Genomic DNA, 20221 nt, shown 5'->3' on the forward strand with positions numbered 1-20221 from the left:
TATGTTTTCTTAAAGTTCCAGTTAGTTTTTATCAAAGGTAAGAGAATCTCTTTGACTTTTGATGAAGTGACAACTACTTGGGCCTTTTCTAGTTATTATTTCTGCTGACCTAAGTAAGTGGTCCCTCTAGTCTGTATGGCAAGCTGTCCTCCTGATTTCCTGGAACCTTCTCCTCCAAATCCATAAGCCACCTCTCTCCTTTTTGAACTTCTCCTTAATTTGTTGTGTTTGACTTTGATGTAACTTTGGCCACCTGTCTGGCACCTCCATTTATACTTAACCCCTGGAGTCCTGGAATTGGTTCTATGCCACCTTTACATAAGGCTGTCAGCTCCGTTAGGCAACATGAAAGGTCGTTCTGTTCCCATCTGCCCTATGCCCTTTTCTTCTTTCCTGTAACTTTCTAGGAGTTTTAAATAGCAAAGCTTTTATATACAAGCATACCTCATTTTATTGAGCTTCACTTTATTTCACTTCACAAATTTCAATTTTTTTTTCCAAATTGAAGGTTTGTGGCACCTCTGTGTCAAGCAAGTCTATTGGCATCATTTTTCCAGCAGGCTCAGGTGATGATTAGCATAGTTAAATAATAAAGTATTTTTAATTAAGGTGTGTACATTTTATAGACAATACATTTGCACACTAAGTAGACCATAATATAGTGTAAATATAACTTTTATAGGCACTGGGAAACCAAAAAAAATGTGTGATTCACTTTATTGCAATATTCACTTTATAGTGATTCTAGAACCAAACTCACAATATCTCCAAAGTATGCCTGTAAACCATTGCCCATGACATAGTCATAAGCTGGTTCAAGGGGTTTTGTGGATAAAATACAATAGAAGCAATTTCTTCTGAATTCATAGAAAAAGATTAACTTAGTAGAGATAATTTTGTTTTTCTATCATTGATATTAAAAAAATTTTGTGCCTCTCTATGATATTCTGTGCTTTAATTTAGTCTAAAGTGGTTTCTAACATAGCAAAAAAATAATGTATTCTCAGTTATTCTAAGTTTGCTATGTTCTTCAAAGAATATCTTGACTTTTGAGGGTTCCACCTAAGTATACGTTAGTCCATCAAGACTAATCTGGATATCTTGTCTTTAAAAAAAAATTTTTTTTTATTGACTTCATAGAGGAAGGGTGAGGGAGGGAGAGAGAAACATAAATGATGAGAATCATTGATTGGCTGCCTCCTGCATGCCTCCTACTGGGGATCGAGCTCACAACCTGGGCATGTGCCTTGACCGGGAATCGAACCATGACCTCCTGGTTCATACGTCCATGCTCAACTACTGGGCCATGCCAGCTGAGCTGGATATATTTTCTAATGGCCTCAGTGTGTCCATTTAGATACAGGAAAAGATAACCAGTGTTGCTGGTCATAAATATCGTTCTGACAGTTCACTTTTTCAAGGATGCTAGTTTCCTGTCCTAAGGGGTGGTGCTGCCTCTTGGTTCACTTCCATCCAGTTTGGTCTAGATCTTCCCAGGGCTATTCAGCCCTAGACCCCCAGCTCTTCCTTCCCCATGAGTGCCCAATGATCATTGTCCCCGAGATTCTGTCCTATAGACTTCTTCCAAACTCCAGGTTGCCCTTCTTGGAATTCTCACCAGGAACACCCAACACATTTCAGATTTCCCTCCCAGATGAGAAGAGCCCTAAGACTGTGGTAAGTGTGGGAGATCTGAGAGGTGGCACCTTTAGGAATCTACACTAATAAAAGAGAAACATGGTAATTAGCGTACGACCGCTACCCTTCCATTGGCTAATCAGCATATCCTTATGCAAATTAACTGTCAGCCAAGATGGCGGCCGGCAGCCATGCACTGAAGTGAGCAGGGAGGCTTGCTTGCTCCAGTGACGGCGAACTCCAACGTTCCCCACCTGCCGCTGCCGGCCTCTCAGCTGCAACTCTAAGCAACTATGTACTATGTTGCAAATAAGCTAAACAAAACCCCAGAAACTGGCTTTCATTCAGCCAGGCTTCAGCTAGTTGGACCGCAACATTGTATCGATGTTTTCAGCAGCGAGGCCTCAGAGCTAAAGCTGGCCCAGAATAAAAAAAAAAAAAAGAAAAAAAGGAGCGGTTGGGAGCTTCAGTCACCCGCTTCCGGAAAACAGCCCTCAGCCCCTCACCCAGACTGGCCAGGCACCCCAGTGGGGACCCCCACCCTGATCCAGGACACCCTTCAGGGCAAACCAGCCAGCCCCTACCCATGCACCAGGCCTCTATCCTATATAGTAAAAGGGTAATATGTCTCCCCGCACCTGGATCAGCAGAGCAGCGAGGCTCCCGGCACCGGGATCAGTGTGACAGGGGGCAGCGCCCAAACCCCCTGATCAGCCCTGCTCTGTGCCTGATAGGGGGGAGCTCCCCAATCCTCTGATCGCCCTGCAGCTCTGTGTGTGACAGGGGGCGGGGCCACAACCTCTCTATCCGCCCTGCTCTGTTCGTGACAGGGGAAGGCGCCCCAACCCCCTGATCAGCCCTGCTCTATGCCTGATAGGGGGGAGCTCCCCAATCCCCTGATCACCCTGTGGCTCTGTGTGTGACAGGGGGCGGGGCCACAACCTCCCTATCTGCCCTGCTCTGTTCGTGACAGGGGAAGGCGCCCCAACCCCCTGATCAGCCCTGCTCTGTGCCTGATAGGGGGGAGCTCCCCAATCCCCTGATCGCCCTGTGGCTCTGTGTGTGACAGGGTACGGAGCTCCAACCCCCCTGATGGGCCCTGCTCTGTGAGTGACAGGGAGCAGCGCCCCAACCCCCTGATTGGCCCTGCTCTGTGAGTGACAGGGGGCAGCACCCCAACCCCCTGATCGGCCCTGCTCTGTGCGTGACAGGGGGCGGTGCCCCAACCTCCCCATCGACCCTGCCTTGAGTGTGACTGAGGGTGGCATCGCAACCCCCCAATCGGCCCTACCCTGAGCATGAAGGGGCGGTGCCCCAACTCCCCAATCGGCCCTGTTTTGAGCCTGACCAGGGGCTGCACCTAGGGATTGGGCCTGCCTTCTGCCACCCGGGAGCAGGCTTAAGCCAGCAGGTCGTTATCTCCCGAGGGGTCCCAGACTGCGAGAGGGCACAGGCCGGGCTGGGGGACCCCCCCCCCCCCCGAGTGCACAAATTTTTGTGCACCGGGCCTCTAGTTGCTTAATAAAAAAGCCTGGGAGACCTTGTAAATGAGTTGTCAATCTAAGGTGTTTAGGTAGACAGGAAGTGTTTGGGTACAAAGTTGAAGGCGAATGACCCGATTCAGAGCCAGGTTGAATGTAGAGCTTTGTGTATTGGTTTTCCAAATGTGTACAATGGAGCTCTTGTTAGGTCTCTGTTGTGCCCACAGGCCTTGGAGGTGTGCGTGTGTGTGTGTGTGTGGGTACGGGGGGGGGCGGGTCTTACTTTCATTCCTTTCATCAGGATGGTTTTACTTTCATTTATTTTGTATGTTGGAGTGCCATGTAAGATTTCACTTAGAGAAACTTGTAGAATGTGTGCAATCAGCTGAACCAGAGCGGTTTTGTGAGGCAGTAAGATTTGCTGCAATGGCATTATGCAGGTTTCTGAGACCCTACACAATAACATCCAGCTGGCTATGAAGACACTGACTTGCTATGGACTTAGAGTAGTTCTCATATTTATAGAAGCCAAACAAGAAGCTCCCCAAACATAAAATCATCTCTACCGTGATCCATAATAAAATGTTATGATGCAACATATTGTGTTCATTCCTTATTGCTCAGTTGACTATCCTAACAGTATGAAAGCAAACATGGGCCGAACAGATGTGTTGGAACCTTGCTGTCATTTAGTGAGTGTAAATGACACAGCACTTTCTTAAATATTTTCACAAGAATGGACACGTGAATCTACTCTGAATTTTTTTAAAAAGGAAGGAAAAAGAGAAAAGGCTAGTGCAAATTAAGCCTTTTCAATTAATGACCCATTTATAAGCATTTCAAGTAACATATATGCACTAAAGGCAGAAGCAAATAACTTAGCAAAGCAGCATAATTTGGAGGTGTCTAAATCGCATAGGTAACTACTTTGACTATAAGAGTTTTTATTTCCATAAAAAACAATAACAATCATGGGACATTCACTAAACTTAACTCACAAAATTGGATATTCTGGAGATCACATTTACTAAACAAAATGCAAGAAAATTAGCAATCAGCAACAATAACGAAAAAGCTAACTGTGATCCGACAGGCTGATTTAGAAATTGGCTGGATGGCTGCAAGTACATTATAGTTCCTCAGTTCTTTTGCATAAGTAAACCCAAGGCACACCCCATTCTATAACAGCTGCTGATAGAAATGCAAACAGTCTAACTTTCTGCATACTGAATAGGTGGAACAAGGAAAGAGTTCTTGAGAATCAATAGGAAGTATATCTGATTAGACCTTGTCCATTAGGTGAGCGAACCCACAACCCAGGTACATGCCCTTGATCAGAAATTGAACCTGCGACCCTTCAGTGCATGGGCCAACGTGCTAACCGTTGATCCACATTAGGCAGGACTAATTACTCTTGTCTCTTTCTCTCACTCTCTAGCCTGCTGTAATTTAATGTAGAACATCTCAGAATTTTTCTCTTGTCAACTCATATTCTCATATTTTAAAAAAGGCAGTGATAAAGGAGTCCCTCTGTTCCCCAGTTACTGCAACTCAGGAATATTTATTTAATTATTTTTATTATTTGGACAGTCATCCTCAACAGTTCTTGCTTCTTCTAATTCATAATTATTTTTCATCCTAATATTTTTTTTTGGACTGAAAGAGGCCTCATTGCTCCTTCACAAAGTGAAGTGGTTTGCTTCTTGATTAGGTGTGTTTCCTGGACAGGTTGACACCTTTCCAGAACTGCAGCACACGAAAGACTTGAGGTAGCTGAGATGCAAGTGGGAGCCAGGCTGTGTTGGTCAGAGGTCTTCTCATGTATGTCCCGTGTTCTAGGAGGACAAAGCTTGGCAGACTCCATTTCTAGGGCACAAATGGAAAGGTGTTCTGTGCTTTTCAACGTTGAAATGTTCTAATAGCAAGTCCTTCGAGTGCTACTTGTCCTCACAGTCCTGGATGTGGGAGCATCACTGTCACTCCCAATAGTTTCACCTTTGAGTCTCAGGCCCGGGAGTTTGGTGGCACTCTGAGGTTGTCACTTGACCTCTTCAGAGCTTGTTAATGCCAGAATTCCCCCTGCTAACCAGTCACTCCTCCTCTTCCACTTTTGGAAAATATTTTTAGTTTATTCTCAGAGATTTTAAGCTATAGAGGAAAAAACACCAGGCTTAAAGCCATATGATCAGTGTTGCAGCCTTAATCCATTGTAATAATAAGAGAGGTATGATACATGTATCTCCATTAGGCATTTTGCTGCTCATTTTGCATGGGTCGGTGGTGGTATCCTGTTATTTGGATTTAGGAGACCCTGACCCCAACACCTGTTATCACTGTCTTCTATGTGCTCGCAAAGAACAACCACTGAGTGGGAGTAGACTTTATTGACTTTATACTTCTGTTGAATTCTTACAGACGTCCCTGCCTCATGGTGTCATTAGAAGCACATTTGGCCATGGGTTGGACATTCCATTGCAGGGACATGGTTGTGTCTATAATGGGGGTGCTTCCACCTTATTTGAGGTGTTACTCAGCAAAACAAACAGCCACACCTTTTGCTACTGTAGTGCCTGTATTTTGCAAATGGCATGTTCTATAGTGTGCCTTTTTTTCCTGTTACCTATGTCTATAAAACAGGAGGTACTTGTTACAAACTGTAAGTAATATAACATCCAATGTTTTGGTAAGTTTACTTTCCATAAATTCTTATAAACAATCATATTCTGATTGTAGAAGAGGCTTGGGCAGCAAATAACATCTTTTGAGTAAATGAATCAGTGGTCTCCATAAATTTTTTTAAAAGATCCAATATCTCATTTGAGTCATTGACAGTGGTCATCCAGAAGAATATTTTCAAGAATTATTCTAGTGCCTCTTATTTCCTAATGTATAGTTGTTTGTACTATTTGTTTCTTGGGTTATGTTGGTCACCTACTGAGGTGATGGTAACATTTCAGAAATAGTTGGTCAACTCAGGGTTGTGAATGCTGATTTTTTCTTTATCCTGGTCTGTTCTCTTTAATACTTATGAAGAATTTGCAAATGTCTGGAGGAAGCTTTTGCAAATGAGGATACATTTGGAAATGTACATTTAACTCAACAGTATTTGCAGATAATTTATTTGTTCTCTGCATAACTTGCTATGTTGCAATATCACCATCTACTAGAACTTAGTCTTTCACTTTGCTTAAATGGGGAAGTGGAATATTCCTATGTCACAGGCACATTTATACATATTAGGCTAAAAGGTATGCAAACTTAGGTCCTGTCAGTTTTTATCCATGAACATCTCCTTTCTCTGTTAAGGATAGACCTATGAAACTCTGTGTGATAGGAATGCCTTTATGAGTCACAGGTTGCAGGTGACAGTCTAACGCAGTTACAATAAAATATTCTGAATTCAACAACTCAAACTCATCTTTCAATAAGGAGACAAAGAAGAGCTGGATTCCAATTGCTGTCTCCTCTTATGGAAAGAACAGCCCCACTATGGGACAGCACACATCTTGTGTTTGTAGTGAAAGTAGATGTGTTTCACTCCAGGGTACAGGAATTGCAATGGTAAACACAAGTTGCCTCTATTGATATGCTGGTATGTTATAAAATGCCTCTTTTGTCCTGTCCTACTCTGTATGACTTCTCTCCCCCCTTTCTGCTATTTCTATTATATGTGTCCTCCAGAATTCCAGGTATGGGTCAACAATGGTGCCATAGGAAACCAAGAAAAGCCTACTGCTTCTTAACATTAAAGTTAAAAAACACGGATAGACTTTATAGTTCTATGCAGATCATTGGTATGTGAAATGTTTTCTCTAACTGCACCCCTGGATAAAGGGACATTAAAGTGTTTGAAAGAATATATGGCAATATAGTTCTCAAAAATGCTGTTACATGCTGTTATTTGAAAAGTAATAGCTATATTCACATGTGCCTATTTCTACACAGAAATCAGGTGAAGACAATTGAAGTCCATGAACTATGTAGGGACATTGTACTATTTTATAATCATTCTCACAAATGGAAAATATTTTCCAGTAAAAAATTCTTTTTAATATACCTCATTTTCTCTTTTCAAAACTTGCTGTTTATTCTCCATTGAGCTTTACATTTTTATTCCCTTTGTACCTTCACATGAATGCCAAAAATGTGGCGTGTGCACGTATCTGCAGGGGAAAACAACATGGTGATGTGAATTTTGATGTTATGCTGTACTCTATGTGTGAGGGAAGATTAACATGTTCATAAAAATTGGCTTCTTTGAAAATGCAAAGAAGCAGGTGTAGTCATCAGGAGAACTTAGATCGGGGCATGGCTAAAAGTGTAAGGTCTACAGTAGGGAAGAAATAAGAAAATGAATTTTTTTTTAAAAAAATCTTTTTAAAAAATATGTTTTTATTGACTTTTGAGAGAGAGAGGAAGGGAGAGGAAGGGAGAGAGATAGAAACATCGATGTGAGAAAGAAACATTGACTGGCTATCTCCTGTATGCACCCTGACCGGGGATCAAACCCACCACCTGAGTATGTACCCTGACTGGGAATTGAACTGGCTAGCTTTCTGTGCATAGGATGAAGCCCAACCAACTGAGCAACACTGGCCAGGGCAAGAAAATGCATTTTCCATAGTGAATATTGGCTCCCTGTTGTACTCTGGCACCAAGCACCAGAATAGCCGTTCAATAAATATTTGCAATAAATATTTGTTGACTGAAGGAGCAAGTGAGAGAGCCAGTAATACTTTTATAGAAAACTGAAGGCAGCACCAGAGAAAATAATCTTGATTTGAGAGAAAAATATCAAGCTCAATACCAAACAAAACTATAGGGAAAAGAAAAAATTCACGAAATTGTTCTACTTTCTTTCCATTTTGAAACCATAGGAAAGACACAAAACTAGGATTTTTAGGATATGGTACAAGCATCAAGATTTATTTTTTCTTGGATCTTCTATGACCAACAAGAAGCAGATAAAGCCCTCAGTTTATGACTTCTCTCCTTAGGGGAACCCATCAGAAGGAAGGGTTTTGTGATAGAGGGACTTCAGGGGCAGAAGTACAGGTCCTTCATTCCAACATCTCTGTGTCCAAAGCTTTGTCAGAAAGCAATTTATTACCATGGCTGCTGGTACCGTATGTTGGTACATTGTAAAATGTCTCTTTAGAAAAGTTTTGATTCCTGAATCAAAGCAACTATAATTGAGGCTCTTGGCTCTGAAGGAGGGGAAACAAATAAAATAAAAATCTTGGTGTGTTAGAAAATAATATAGGATTGGAATTTAGAAGACATAGGACCTAGCTCAGCCCCATTATCTAACCAACTGGTTGACTTTAGACCAGTGATGGCGAACCTATGACACGCGTGTCAGAGGTGACACACGAACTCATTTTTTTTGGTTGATTTTTCTTTGTTAAATGGCATTTAAATATATAAAATAAATATCAAAAATATAAGTCTTTGTTTTACTATGGTTGCAAATATCAAAACATTTCTATATGTGACACGGCACCAGAGTTAAGTTAGGGTTTTTCAAAATGCTGACACGCCGAGCTCAAAAGGTTCGCCATCACTGCTTTAGACCATTCACTCGCCTTCTCTGGACCTCAGTTTCCTATTCTGAAAAGTAGAGGATTCAACTGATGAAAATTCCAGATACGAAATTGCCCAGAATCATACAGATAAAATTCATTGTTAGATTGGAATGCTAAGGTAGCTTTTGTGATGGATAGGGATCTCATAAACTATTACACCTAAATTGAATTTCTGTCTGATTTTTCTAAAGGTTCAGGTACTGGTTACATTAAGAATGGGTTATAAAATTGCATGCCTTGCTAATATTAACTTGATGAGGCTATTAGTATGGCTAAAGACAAGTTTCAATTATTGAATGCTTAGCATAAACCAAGCAATGTCTAAAACTTTCTGTGGTTTAGGTCACTTAATTCTTAAAATAACCCAATGAGCTTAGTAATGCTATCTCTATTTTTACAGTTGAAAGAATGGAGGTTTAGTTTGAAGAACTTGGACCACATTACACAAAGAGTCAGAATTTGAACCCACCCTACTTGCCATCACATTAAGAAAACACCACTCTTACAGTGTAAGTCTTGTACAGACATTAAGTTCCCTTTAAGGATCATAAGCAGATAAAGTAAAATCATGAATGTTTAGTACTGTCTATGGCCTATGGTAGTTGCTCAGTTCAGTTAATATCATCCAATCCCATGGGCAACAGAGGGAAATTTTGGCTTTTAAGAAATGGCTGAGCTATCTGGAGGAGTTTTGAGATTATTCTGCCTTGATAGGATATTTAAAGGTTGGAGTCTATGATTGACTTTAATAGGAAGCTTCATGGAGAATTTGGGCTATGGTGTGTGTGTGAAAGCAAGAGCAAGAAGTAGATCTTTACCACTCTCTTCTATCGTATTCCCTGAAAAACCAATTAAGTATGTTTTATTTTTTAAATAAGGAAGATCATTGACTTTCTCTCACGAGGCAATTATCACTACATAGTACATGTTGAGGAAGTGGGTGTTCCTTGCTTTCTATTGTTAATCTGATGAGAGTGAGGGTGGAGAGCACTTTGAAAAAATATTTGTATAAGGAGGAGAGACAGAAGTGAGCTGAATAAGAAAGTCTTTTGCATCTCCCAAATTGGGGCGTTCTCGACTTTTTAGGAGACATTTCCTTGAGGTACTTACATGCTACTTCTTCAAGGTATTTACAGAGTTTAAAGAAATGACCTCAGGTTCAAGTGTTCACAGATCCTTATTTTTTATCTTATTAAATTTTAGGACTCAGTTCTTTCTTGACAGTTCTAGGAAAGGACTATGGTCTGCATATTGCTCCTTAGAAGCTAGATTGCTATATGATGATGCTAATAGCAGTTAATACTTACACAGGACTTACTATGTGCCAGGTACTTCATATGTATATGCTAATTCAATCCTCACAACAGCCATCTGAGGTAGGTTTACTGCTGTGCTTCCTCATACCTGACATGTGTTGATGGTACATTCTTGATCTTGTTAGAGGACACGAATCAAAGATTTTCACACAACTGTATCTCCAGTGCCCCCTGATTTAATAGCAACTGCAAGGTATCGTGAGTTGTAAGACTGTGAAATGTAAGATGCACCCCAATTTTAAAAAGAAGTTAAAATAAGAAAGTGGATGCACATTAGAATTAATAGACCTCCAATTTTCTCTTTCAACAATATGTTGAATTGAGCCCATGCTAACATGTGGATAGACTGCCCAAGACCCAGTTACTCGTCACCTCATGGTGCCATCTGTGACAGAATGGCACCGACATCCTTCAGAAGGGAGAAGTGTGTGTGGTATTTACCATCTGCCTCTAGGGCTATGATGAGCATTGTTGTACGAATGCAGGTGAAGTGGTTGGCCCATGGACATCTGACCTAGGCTTCTGACCCATTTTTAGCAAGAGCAATGCAACTGGGACGCCTTGATGACTGGCTTCCCAAGCATCCATAGGCTGGCGTACTTACTGAAAATGGTAGGCACAAAATAATGTTTGGGTGCCCCAAATGTCAAATTCTGCACTAGGTTTTTACTGTTTTCCTCTCTGTTCTAAAATACTGACATAAAACATAATTTATATTATTGAGAAGTTTTTTTTTAATTCTTTTTCCCTTTCTGGAAAACAGGCCCCAGTAACAATACTCGAGACTTGAGTAACAAAATTAAGAAACAAAAATAATTTTTTTATGTGAAGATGGTTCTATATGAAAACCTACCTGCAGTCGAACCTTCACATATAGTTATCTTCATTTAGTGGTGACCAGCAGTGGTGAGACAGCCACATGTGGGACTGCAGGTTGGGTTTGGGGTTGTCGTTTGCTGTGGATTAGGATTATTTTCTGCTGAAAGATGGAATAGTTCCATTAATTCCAGGCTTTGACTCTCTGGACCACAAGTTCAAATAAGGAGCCTGTCACCATCAATAACCTGCCCAAACCCTGAAAAATCCTTGTCACTTCGAAGACTTGCCTACCCCTGACTCCTTTTACTTCCTTGCTGCTTCCTTACTCTTTAGACTTCTGGTCTCTGTTAACCCAGATCAGCTTGGTCACTGTAGCCAGTTTAGGACAAATACTACATAGCCCCCTAATTTGCTAAGTTTCCCCAACTGGACTCTTTATTTTATTATTTACTTATATATTTGTAATATGTTTTAAAATCAACTTTAGAGAGAGAGAGAGAGAGGAAAGGAGAGGGAGAGAGAGAAACATTGATAAGACAGAAACAATGATGGGCCGCTCGTGCATGCCCCCTATTGAGTATTGAGCCTGAAACCTGGGCAACCCAGGCAAGTGCCTGGACTGAGAATCCAACTGGGCTGTCTCTAGGGCTGTGTGTTTGGGACGAAGCTCAACCAATTGAGCCACACTGGCCAGGCCTGAACTCTTTATTTTATTGTCTGATCATGGGTTGATGTGTTTTTGCCAGGTCCATGAGATAAATGGGAGGTGACTTCTCAACCAAGGAAGCCTTTGTCACTCATCAATCTTTTCCCCATTGTTTATTCATCTTTCCCAATTATTTATTGAGTGTTCTCTGCCAGTACTCCTTTCTCCCAAACTGTTTACTGTACAAGCAGTTCAAGTGTAGAAAGAAACTATACTGTGGTGGAGATAAATTTTGGGGTACAGACTAATTACAATTGGGGTAATTATAAGTAAAAATTTAAGTTTGTTGGTTCAGTGTAAGTTTAAAGCAACAAATCATTGCTTTTGCTGCTGCTTCTTCTTATGTTATATTTCTAGTCTTGAAATGTTTGAACATCTGATCTGTCAATTTGGACTGTTCTAAACCAATTTTTATCAGTGTAGGCCAGTAAAAACCATTTTATAGATGACTTGAACTATTTACAAGCAGTTTGATAAAATTAGAGCAAGAATGACCCAGCTAGAGATGGATTTAATTGGTCAGCACTAGCTTGATTCAGTAAAATATATTCTGAATCAATCAAACCTTCTGTGAGCCAGTCAGAACCTGCTTTTCTGGATCTGAACTTATTAGAGCTAGCTAAAAGCAGTCTGAAGCAATTTGAGCTATCAAAACCAGACCCACTTTGGGACAGCCTGGATGGACCTGGAGAATATTATGCTAAGTGAAATAAGCCAATCCGAGAAAGACAAATATCACATGATTTCACTTATTTGTGGAATCTAATGAGCAAAATGAATTGACCAATAAAATAAGACCTGAAGCATGGAGACATGGAGCAGACTGACATACTTTGATGTGGGAGTGGGTGGACGAGAAGAGATAAACCAAAGAACTTATATACCCATGTGCATAGCCCATGGACATGAGCAATAGGGTGGTGAAGACCTGGGGAAGGTGGGTAGAGGCTGGGAGGAGGGAGGTAAAGGGGGTAGGGGTAAATGGGAGACATCTACAATGCTATCAACAATAAAAAATATACATTAAAAAAACAACACAGACCCAAATAACCCTGGCTGATGTGGCTCTGTGGTTAGAGCCTCGGCCTGTGCACAAAAGGGTTGCTGGTTTGATTCCCGGTAAAGGGCATGTACCTGGGTTGCAGGTTTGATCCTGGCCCTGGTCTGTGTATGTGCAAGAGGCAACCAATCGATGTGAGAGAGACACATCGATGTTTCTCTCTCTCTCTTTTTTCCCCTTCTACTCTCTCTTAAAAAAATCAATGGAAAAATATTATTGAGTGAGAATTAACCAAAAAATAAAACAAACAAACAAACAAACAAAACCCAGACCCAAATAATTTTGATTGTCTGGTTTTAACCAGGGTGGTTTTAGATCAGTCAGAGATGGTTTTCTAGGTAGAACCTCTTTTACTCAACTCTTTCACTCTGAATTAGTATGAACCATTCAAATTCTTTTGAACAAGTATGAGTTTGTTAGAACAGATTGCCATGTTTCATACAAATCTGAATCGGCTTTTAAGCTGATCATAACTTTTGAAATTAACATATCTATTTTAAATGAATTGAAAATCATTTGAACGTGCCAAAAAAGAAGTAGTTTGAAAGTGATCCTTGTTGACTCAGCAAACTGTTGTGAGCCAGTCAGCAATCGTTTGTGCTATACAGTTTGAGCCCTGGCCAGTGTGGCTCAGTTGGCTGAGCATCATCCTATGTACTGAAAGGTTGCTGGTTCAATTCCAGGTCATGGTTCCTTGAATTCTTTCTTTCTATAACAATAAAATAAAATAAAATCAGGGCAATATAAAAAAACAACAACAATAAAATAAAAACAATTAAAAGTAGTACTAAATATATGTTTTGAGCTTCCCAGTGGCAATTTCAGAAATTGTTCTAGGACTTCAGAGTCAGTCTGCTCTGTCCATAATGGAGAGAAATGAATAAACTAACATTTACTGAGTACCCAGGATATGCCAAGCATTGTGCTGGGCACTCCACAAAGAGTATCCCATTCACCCTGGCCAGCATGGCTCAGTGGTTTAGCGTCAACCTATAAACCAGGAGGTCATGGTTCAGTTCCCCATCAGGGCACATGCCTGCATCGAAGGTTCGATCCCCAGTAGGGGGCATGCAGGAGGCAGCCGATCAATGATTCTCTCTAATCATTGATGTTTCTATCTCTCCATCTCCCTTCCCCTCTGAAATCAATAAAAATATATTAAAAAAAGAGTATCCCATTCAATCCTTAGAACAATGTCTTGCGATAGTGCATGTTATCTTCTTTTTCATAGAATGGAAACATGAAATACAAGGCTTAAATCCCCTGTATGTGCGTAGATGGTATGTGAGAAACATGGGGACTCAACCCAGCTCTGTTTTTTTTGTGTTAATCCTCACCTGAGAAAATTTTTTCCATTGGTTTTTAGAGAGAGTGGAAGTGAGAGGGAGAGACACAGAGAGAGAAACATTGATGTGAGAGAGACACACAGATTGGTTGCCTCCCACATGCACCCTAACCGAATCGAACCACAGACCCTTCAGTCTGCAAGCCAATGCTCTAACAACTTAGCCAAACTGGCTGGGGCTATATCTAGTTGCTTTTAAGCCCAACATGCATTTGTAAAAACGTGAGTGATGGACACAAAGTTTGGGCTAGAATGGACACTGGGCTGGGAGTTAGGAGGCCTGTATTCTTGGTTGTGCAAATGAATGAACCTTTCTGGGTTCTCTTTATCCTTTAGAAAACTGAGCCCAGAGAATGAAAGGTCTGAACATTTATTTTCAGATAAGGCAGATCATTGTCTAAATGTACAGTCTGAAGAAGGCAAACTGTGATGAATATTGATGTTGGCATTTCTATCCTTTCGGTTATAGTATTTGGTTTGTTAACACTTCCTTTATGATTGCTTGGTTTAGGAACCAACTTATGTATTGTTATCAGCATGAATAGAAAACAAAACCCATGAAGATCATCTGTAGACTTACACGTGTGATTCTTCTCCCATGATGCCATTAACTTTTGATGCAACACAGATAGTTTCATCTGTCTCTACATTCCACTCAAGTGGGTTTAGAGAATTCTAGAATGGTGATACCATTGGTGACAGCATTTTCTTTTGTACCTTAAATTACATAAAGACATACTTTTAGAAATGACCAACTTTTTTTCAAATTAAATGTAAAGAGGAAACAAGGCAGCCACAGTGTCTTCTTGCATCACTGTCATTGCAGAATTTGGAGTTGCTTTCTGCTTCCTCATTCATTTTAAGGGGGACCCCCCAAAATGATTAAACATTAACTGGATCTACTTTCAGTTCTTAGCTCTTATTTCTGAATAACTTGGAGCCAAGTGAGATGCTGCGATATGATACACTAGAATATTTATTTGTACCCAAGTGGTCATCTTTTGGAGAAGAATTCTGTTATATACCATTCATATTGGCAGCCTACACCTGTGAATACAGAAGCCATGGCATGGGAAAGCCATCGTCTGTAAAATGCCATTCTTTATAGTGTGCAAACAGAATTATGAATGTTTGTAGAGGCTCTGCCCTTATCGACCGACCAGCCGTATCTGAATGTGAAGTTAGTCTGCACTCAGACACTCTGAGGAAGTACATGGAGTGGCTCTTGGGTCTCAGCAATCAGGATTTTTGAGCATAAAGTGAGTCACCAAATTGAGGATGGGGTTGGGGTGGCAACCTTCAGAACCGATGAATGTCCTTGCCTGGGTTTTTATTAATTCTATGGATCTGTGGAAATAATTCTATAGGACATACTGAGAATTGTGGTAAAGTTTCTGGGCATGGGGCTGGGTGAAAAGGAGACAATGAGAAGAAAATCAGCAGCATCTAAGGTAGGAAATCTGATGTGTGTGTGGATCGGGGAATATGTGTTTGAATGGGCAAGTAGAGTTGTCAGTGGTAATGGGATAGCTGATTATTTTTCTAATTTTCAGAAGGATTTCTTGGAATTAGATTTGGGAGGGTAAAGAGAAGCCTTCCTGGGAGACAGACTACATTTTTAGACAGACTGACATTTTGAATAGTTTGAATCTATTTAGAGGATAATAAAAAATCATGAAAAGTGCTGATTGCAATGGATAAAAAATAAGCATGGTTAGGTCTTGTTGGTAAAAAATAATTTTTCTTCTCTAAAGTGGACTTTTGTGTTAGTCAACATCAAAGAGCTGAATAGGTAGCATTTCTTGTTAGAATATCAAGGCAAGAACAGGTCAATGAGCCTTTTGTTGTGAATTATGGTCTCTGTGCAGTGACTGCTCAGATCTAGAACTCAGTTTCCAAGTAAGCAGTGAGAGTCCAGAAAAGTCTGATTTAATATGTGTCATGTAATAATAATAATAATAATAATAATAATAAAGCTGCAAGCCAGATGTTACCTGCTAATTTAGCATTGTCTTTGAAGAAACTATAATGGCCTGGGAAAATGAATGGGATAAGTGAAATTGCCTAGATGTCCAAGTAAAAGGCGAGAAAAGCCAAGGATCCAGCACTTGGAGACTTTGAAAAAGTAGAGTCGGGGGAGGAATTGGAACCATTTATGCTCTCAGAATTGTTATTATTCCTGCAACATTCTTCTCTCTCTCTCTCTCTCTCTCATTAATTTTTGTTCAAATGATCTGCATATAAGACTTAATGACCATTACCTTCTTAATTATCATTCTCACTTGGAATTTTTGTCTTCAGAGTACTATATTCAGTTTAAGCTGAACTGTTAGTTATTTACTATTTCAGTAGCAACTCTTCTAGCAAATTACTAGAAGAGGTCTTTAGGGGCAGAGAACAATATCTAATCCTCCCCTCACAGAATTGTTAGGCATATAGGTGTTACATAGACGTACTTGTTGACCTGGATATTAAAGTATGGAGAAGTCTAATATTTTGTAATGTTTGGTTTTTGCAGGTGAACCAGAGTTCTTCATTATGTCTGATGGAGACTATGATTACCTCATCAAGTTTTTAGCTTTGGGAGACTCTGGAGTAGGGAAGACCAGTGTGCTTTACCAGTACACAGATGGCAAATTCAACTCCAAATTTATCACAACAGTGGGCATTGATTTCAGGGAAAAGAGAGTGGTAAGTTCTCTAGCCTCCTATCTAAAAATGTAATCTCTAAAAAAATAAAAGTAAAAATGTAATCTCTGAGTCCACATTTGCCTGTCTGTTTAGTTTACTTTGTAGGAATTAGGACGACAAAGGTTGGAATCTAAAATTAAAGGATACAGCTCTGGCCACTGTGGTTCAGTTGGTTGGCCACCATCCCATGCACCAAAAGGTTGGTGGTTTGATTTCCAGCCCAGGCACATGCCCTGTTGCAAGCTAAATCCCCAGTAGGGGGCATTCAGGAGGCAGCCAATTGATGTATTGCTCACATTGATATTTCTGTCTCTCCCTTTCCTTTCCTCTCTCTCTAAAAAATCTATTGAAATCTTTAAAAAATTAAATTAAATTAAGGCGTACATATGAAAGTGTGTTATGTTTAATCCTGGCAATGTGATTGAAAAGGCTGTGCTGAGGGACACTTCATATATAACTCAGTAGACAAAGTAAAAGTGAAGCTTTTTATTAATTTTCCTTGATATCTTTTTGGCTTGTATCTTCCATCTGAAGTCCACAGTAATTGCTCTGAAGCCTACAAAACATCCTGTCCCTTATACCCCTATTTTATCTGTTATATTTTCCACCTTTGATGTCATTTTTAATGACTTTTCTCTTAATTAAAGCCTCAGCTATCCCACGTGGACACTAAGTGGCAGAACTCGCTGCTGACAGGAGGGTGGGGTTGGGATAGGAATGGGGATGCTGGTGGTGGGTGTTGATCTGGGAAGTAACAGGGGAAACAGAAGTTGAGCAGAATGTGAGGGAAGACGCTCTTTTTAAAAAAAATATTTTAATTGATTTCAGAGAGGAAGGGAGAGGGAAAGAGAGATAGAAACATCAGTGATGAGAGAGTATCATCAGTTGGCTGCCTCCTGCACACCCTCTACTGGAGATCAAGCCCACAACCCAGGCATGTGCCCTCAATTGAATCCGGGACCCTTCAGTCCACAGGCTGATGCTCTATCCACTGAGCCAAATCGGCTAGGGCAAGAGGCATTTTTTTTATTTTTTATTTTTAAAGGACCACACGACCAAAAAATATTCTGGTGGTGGAGGAGAAGGCAGGAGGTCGCTGTGTCAGAGTTGCAGAGGAATGAAGATGGCTTTTTCCATGAACTATATTTCTTGCTAAAAAATTGACTGTTACCATGAAGCCGGTCAGGAAGTGGTCAGGAGATCAATGACAAAGACCCTGCCATGGAACATGTTCTACCTGGGAAAGATGCAGCACCCCTGGCTTCAGGACAGAAGCATCCATCCCCTTCTACCCACCATAGGTGTTTTCTTCCATTACCAGGGAGTCTTCTAGAGACTCAGACCCACTGAGTAATAATAGGATCTTTATGAAAGTTTCAATATTGACATATAGTTGGTAGAATTAATATATATGTGCTTATATTTATTTATTAATTCCCATTTTATAACCTTGTTTTTTAAAAATAGCTTTCTTGTGGTAAAATTCACTTAACATAAGCTTCACCCATTTAAAGTGTATAATTCAGTGGTTTTTAGTATATTTACAGTTGAGCAACTATCACCACTATTTAATTTTAGAGCACTTCATCACCCCAAAAAGAAACCTCATACTCTTTTGCAGTCATTCCCCATTTCCCCTCCCCCCAGCCACTCATCTATTCTGGAAGGATTTGCCTATTCTGGACATATCATATAAATGGAATCATACAATATGTGGCCTTTTGTGTCTAGCCTCTTTCACTTAGCATATTTTCAAGGATCATTCATGTTGTAGCATGTATCAGAACTTCATTTTGTTTTATGATCAAATTATATTTCATTGTACTTATATATGTAGCACATTTTGTTTATCCATTCATCTGTTGGTGGGCCTTTGGGTTGTTTCCCTTTTATGCATAATGTTTCTATTAACATTCATATATATTTTTTTGTGCATGGACTTACTATCATATCTCTTATGTGAGGACTTATGTTTTCAAATATCTTATGCATATGCCTAGAAACTTCCAAAATTTTCCAAAGATGCTGCACCATTTTACATTGCCAGAAATGTAAGAGGGTCCCAATTTCTCCATATTCTCACCACTTTTGTTATTATCTATTTGATGATAGCCATTCTAGTGGGTGTGAAATGGTATCTCATTGTAGGTTTGACTTAAATTTCCCTGAATGTTGTTGAGCAATCATCTTTTCATGTGCTTTATTGTCCCTTTGTATATTGTCGTTGGAGAAATATCTAATCAGGTTCCTTGTCTATTTCTTTAAATATACTTTTTATTGCCTTTATCTATTTTGAAGTTGGTTGTCTTTTTGTTAAATTTTAAGAGTTTTAAATATATCCTAGAGATGTGTTCTCATTAGATATATGATAAGCAAATAGCTTTAGCTCTTACATTTAGGACTATGATCCATTTTGAGCTATTTTTTATGCATAGTGTGAATAGGGATCCAACTTCATTCTTTTGCATGTGGATAGCCCGTTGCCCCAGCACAATTTGTTGAAAAGACTATTTTATCTCCCATTGCGTGGTCTTGGCACTCTTATTGAAAGTCAGTTGACAATAAATATAAGGTTTATTTTTGAACTTGCAATTTGATTCTATTTAACTATATGCCTATCCTTATGCCAGTACTTTTTTATCTTGATTACTGTAGCTTTGTAGTAACTTTTGAAATTGGAAAGTATGAGTCCTCATTTTTTCAAGATTGTTTTGAATTCCTTGGAATTCCATATAAATTTTAAGGTCAGTTTGTCACTTTCTACAAAGAACCTAGTTGAAATTTTGATAGGGCTTGCATTGTGTATATGTGTGTGTGCTGTGACATGTGCTTAATACTCTAGTAGATGGTTTATAAATCTGTCTTAGCCTTCACTTCATGCTTGAGAAGAGCCTCAAGGTCAGCCAGAGGAGTGAGCTTAGGGCTTTTTCAGATCTTTCCTGGGCATATGTACAGCCCTAAACATGAGCATGGCCTAATATATAACAAGGAATATTTTGGAGCTTTTCAAATCTCTGTATAGACATCTCATTTCCTGTTTTGTTTTTTCTTTTTTTAAGTCTTTTTGGTTAGATTTTTTGTTAGCCCCAACTGGCATTTTTTGCCTTTGGTAAGTGTAATGTTAAATACTTGATGCTGATTATTTTCAACAATGCCCAAGGGATAGCGTTATTCTCATAGAGCAAGCTCTGAGGCAGGTGACATAAAGACCAGGCCTGGGAATGGGGCTTTACACGCAGCTTTCAGCTCTCTGGGGATGAGATTTTAGGGGCAGCTCCAAACCTGTTTTGCCTCCACTGCTGCTATACTGATGGTTTTCACAGCTATCATAGTTATGTATATGTTGGTTTTTGGGACTACTGGGAGCCAGGAAGGGGGAGATGAGAATAGGATAAGTGAAAATAGCACAAAGCTTATTATTTTTACTGATAGTCAGAGTTCTGAAAAAGTTGATTTTGACAGTTTGTGCCAATGTTTTCATTGCTTTTATGGAGAAAGAGAGTTTCAGAGGTACTTCCTATAAAATTGTTTTAAGAGTATTTTTAAAGATAGGATGGGGAAAGTCATAGAAAGGTAATAT

At 39.9% G+C, this 20221-nt stretch overlaps 1 protein-coding gene across 1 annotated transcript in view; it reads left to right on the plus strand.

The window, feature by feature from the left end:
• Window positions 1-20221, plus strand: part of RAB27A (RAB27A, member RAS oncogene family) — a 68700-nt gene that overhangs the window by 26608 nt on the left and 21871 nt on the right. Inside the window, exon 5 of the mRNA XM_023751631.1 lies at window positions 16469-16641. Coding sequence (XP_023607399.1) covers window positions 16469-16641 — 173 coding nt within the window. The remainder of the gene's footprint in view (window positions 1-16468; window positions 16642-20221) is intronic.

This window comes from Myotis lucifugus, unplaced genomic scaffold, assembly GCF_000147115.1.
Source record: "Myotis lucifugus unplaced genomic scaffold, Myoluc2.0 scaffold_23, whole genome shotgun sequence".
Taxonomy (NCBI): Eukaryota; Metazoa; Chordata; class Mammalia; order Chiroptera; family Vespertilionidae; genus Myotis; species Myotis lucifugus.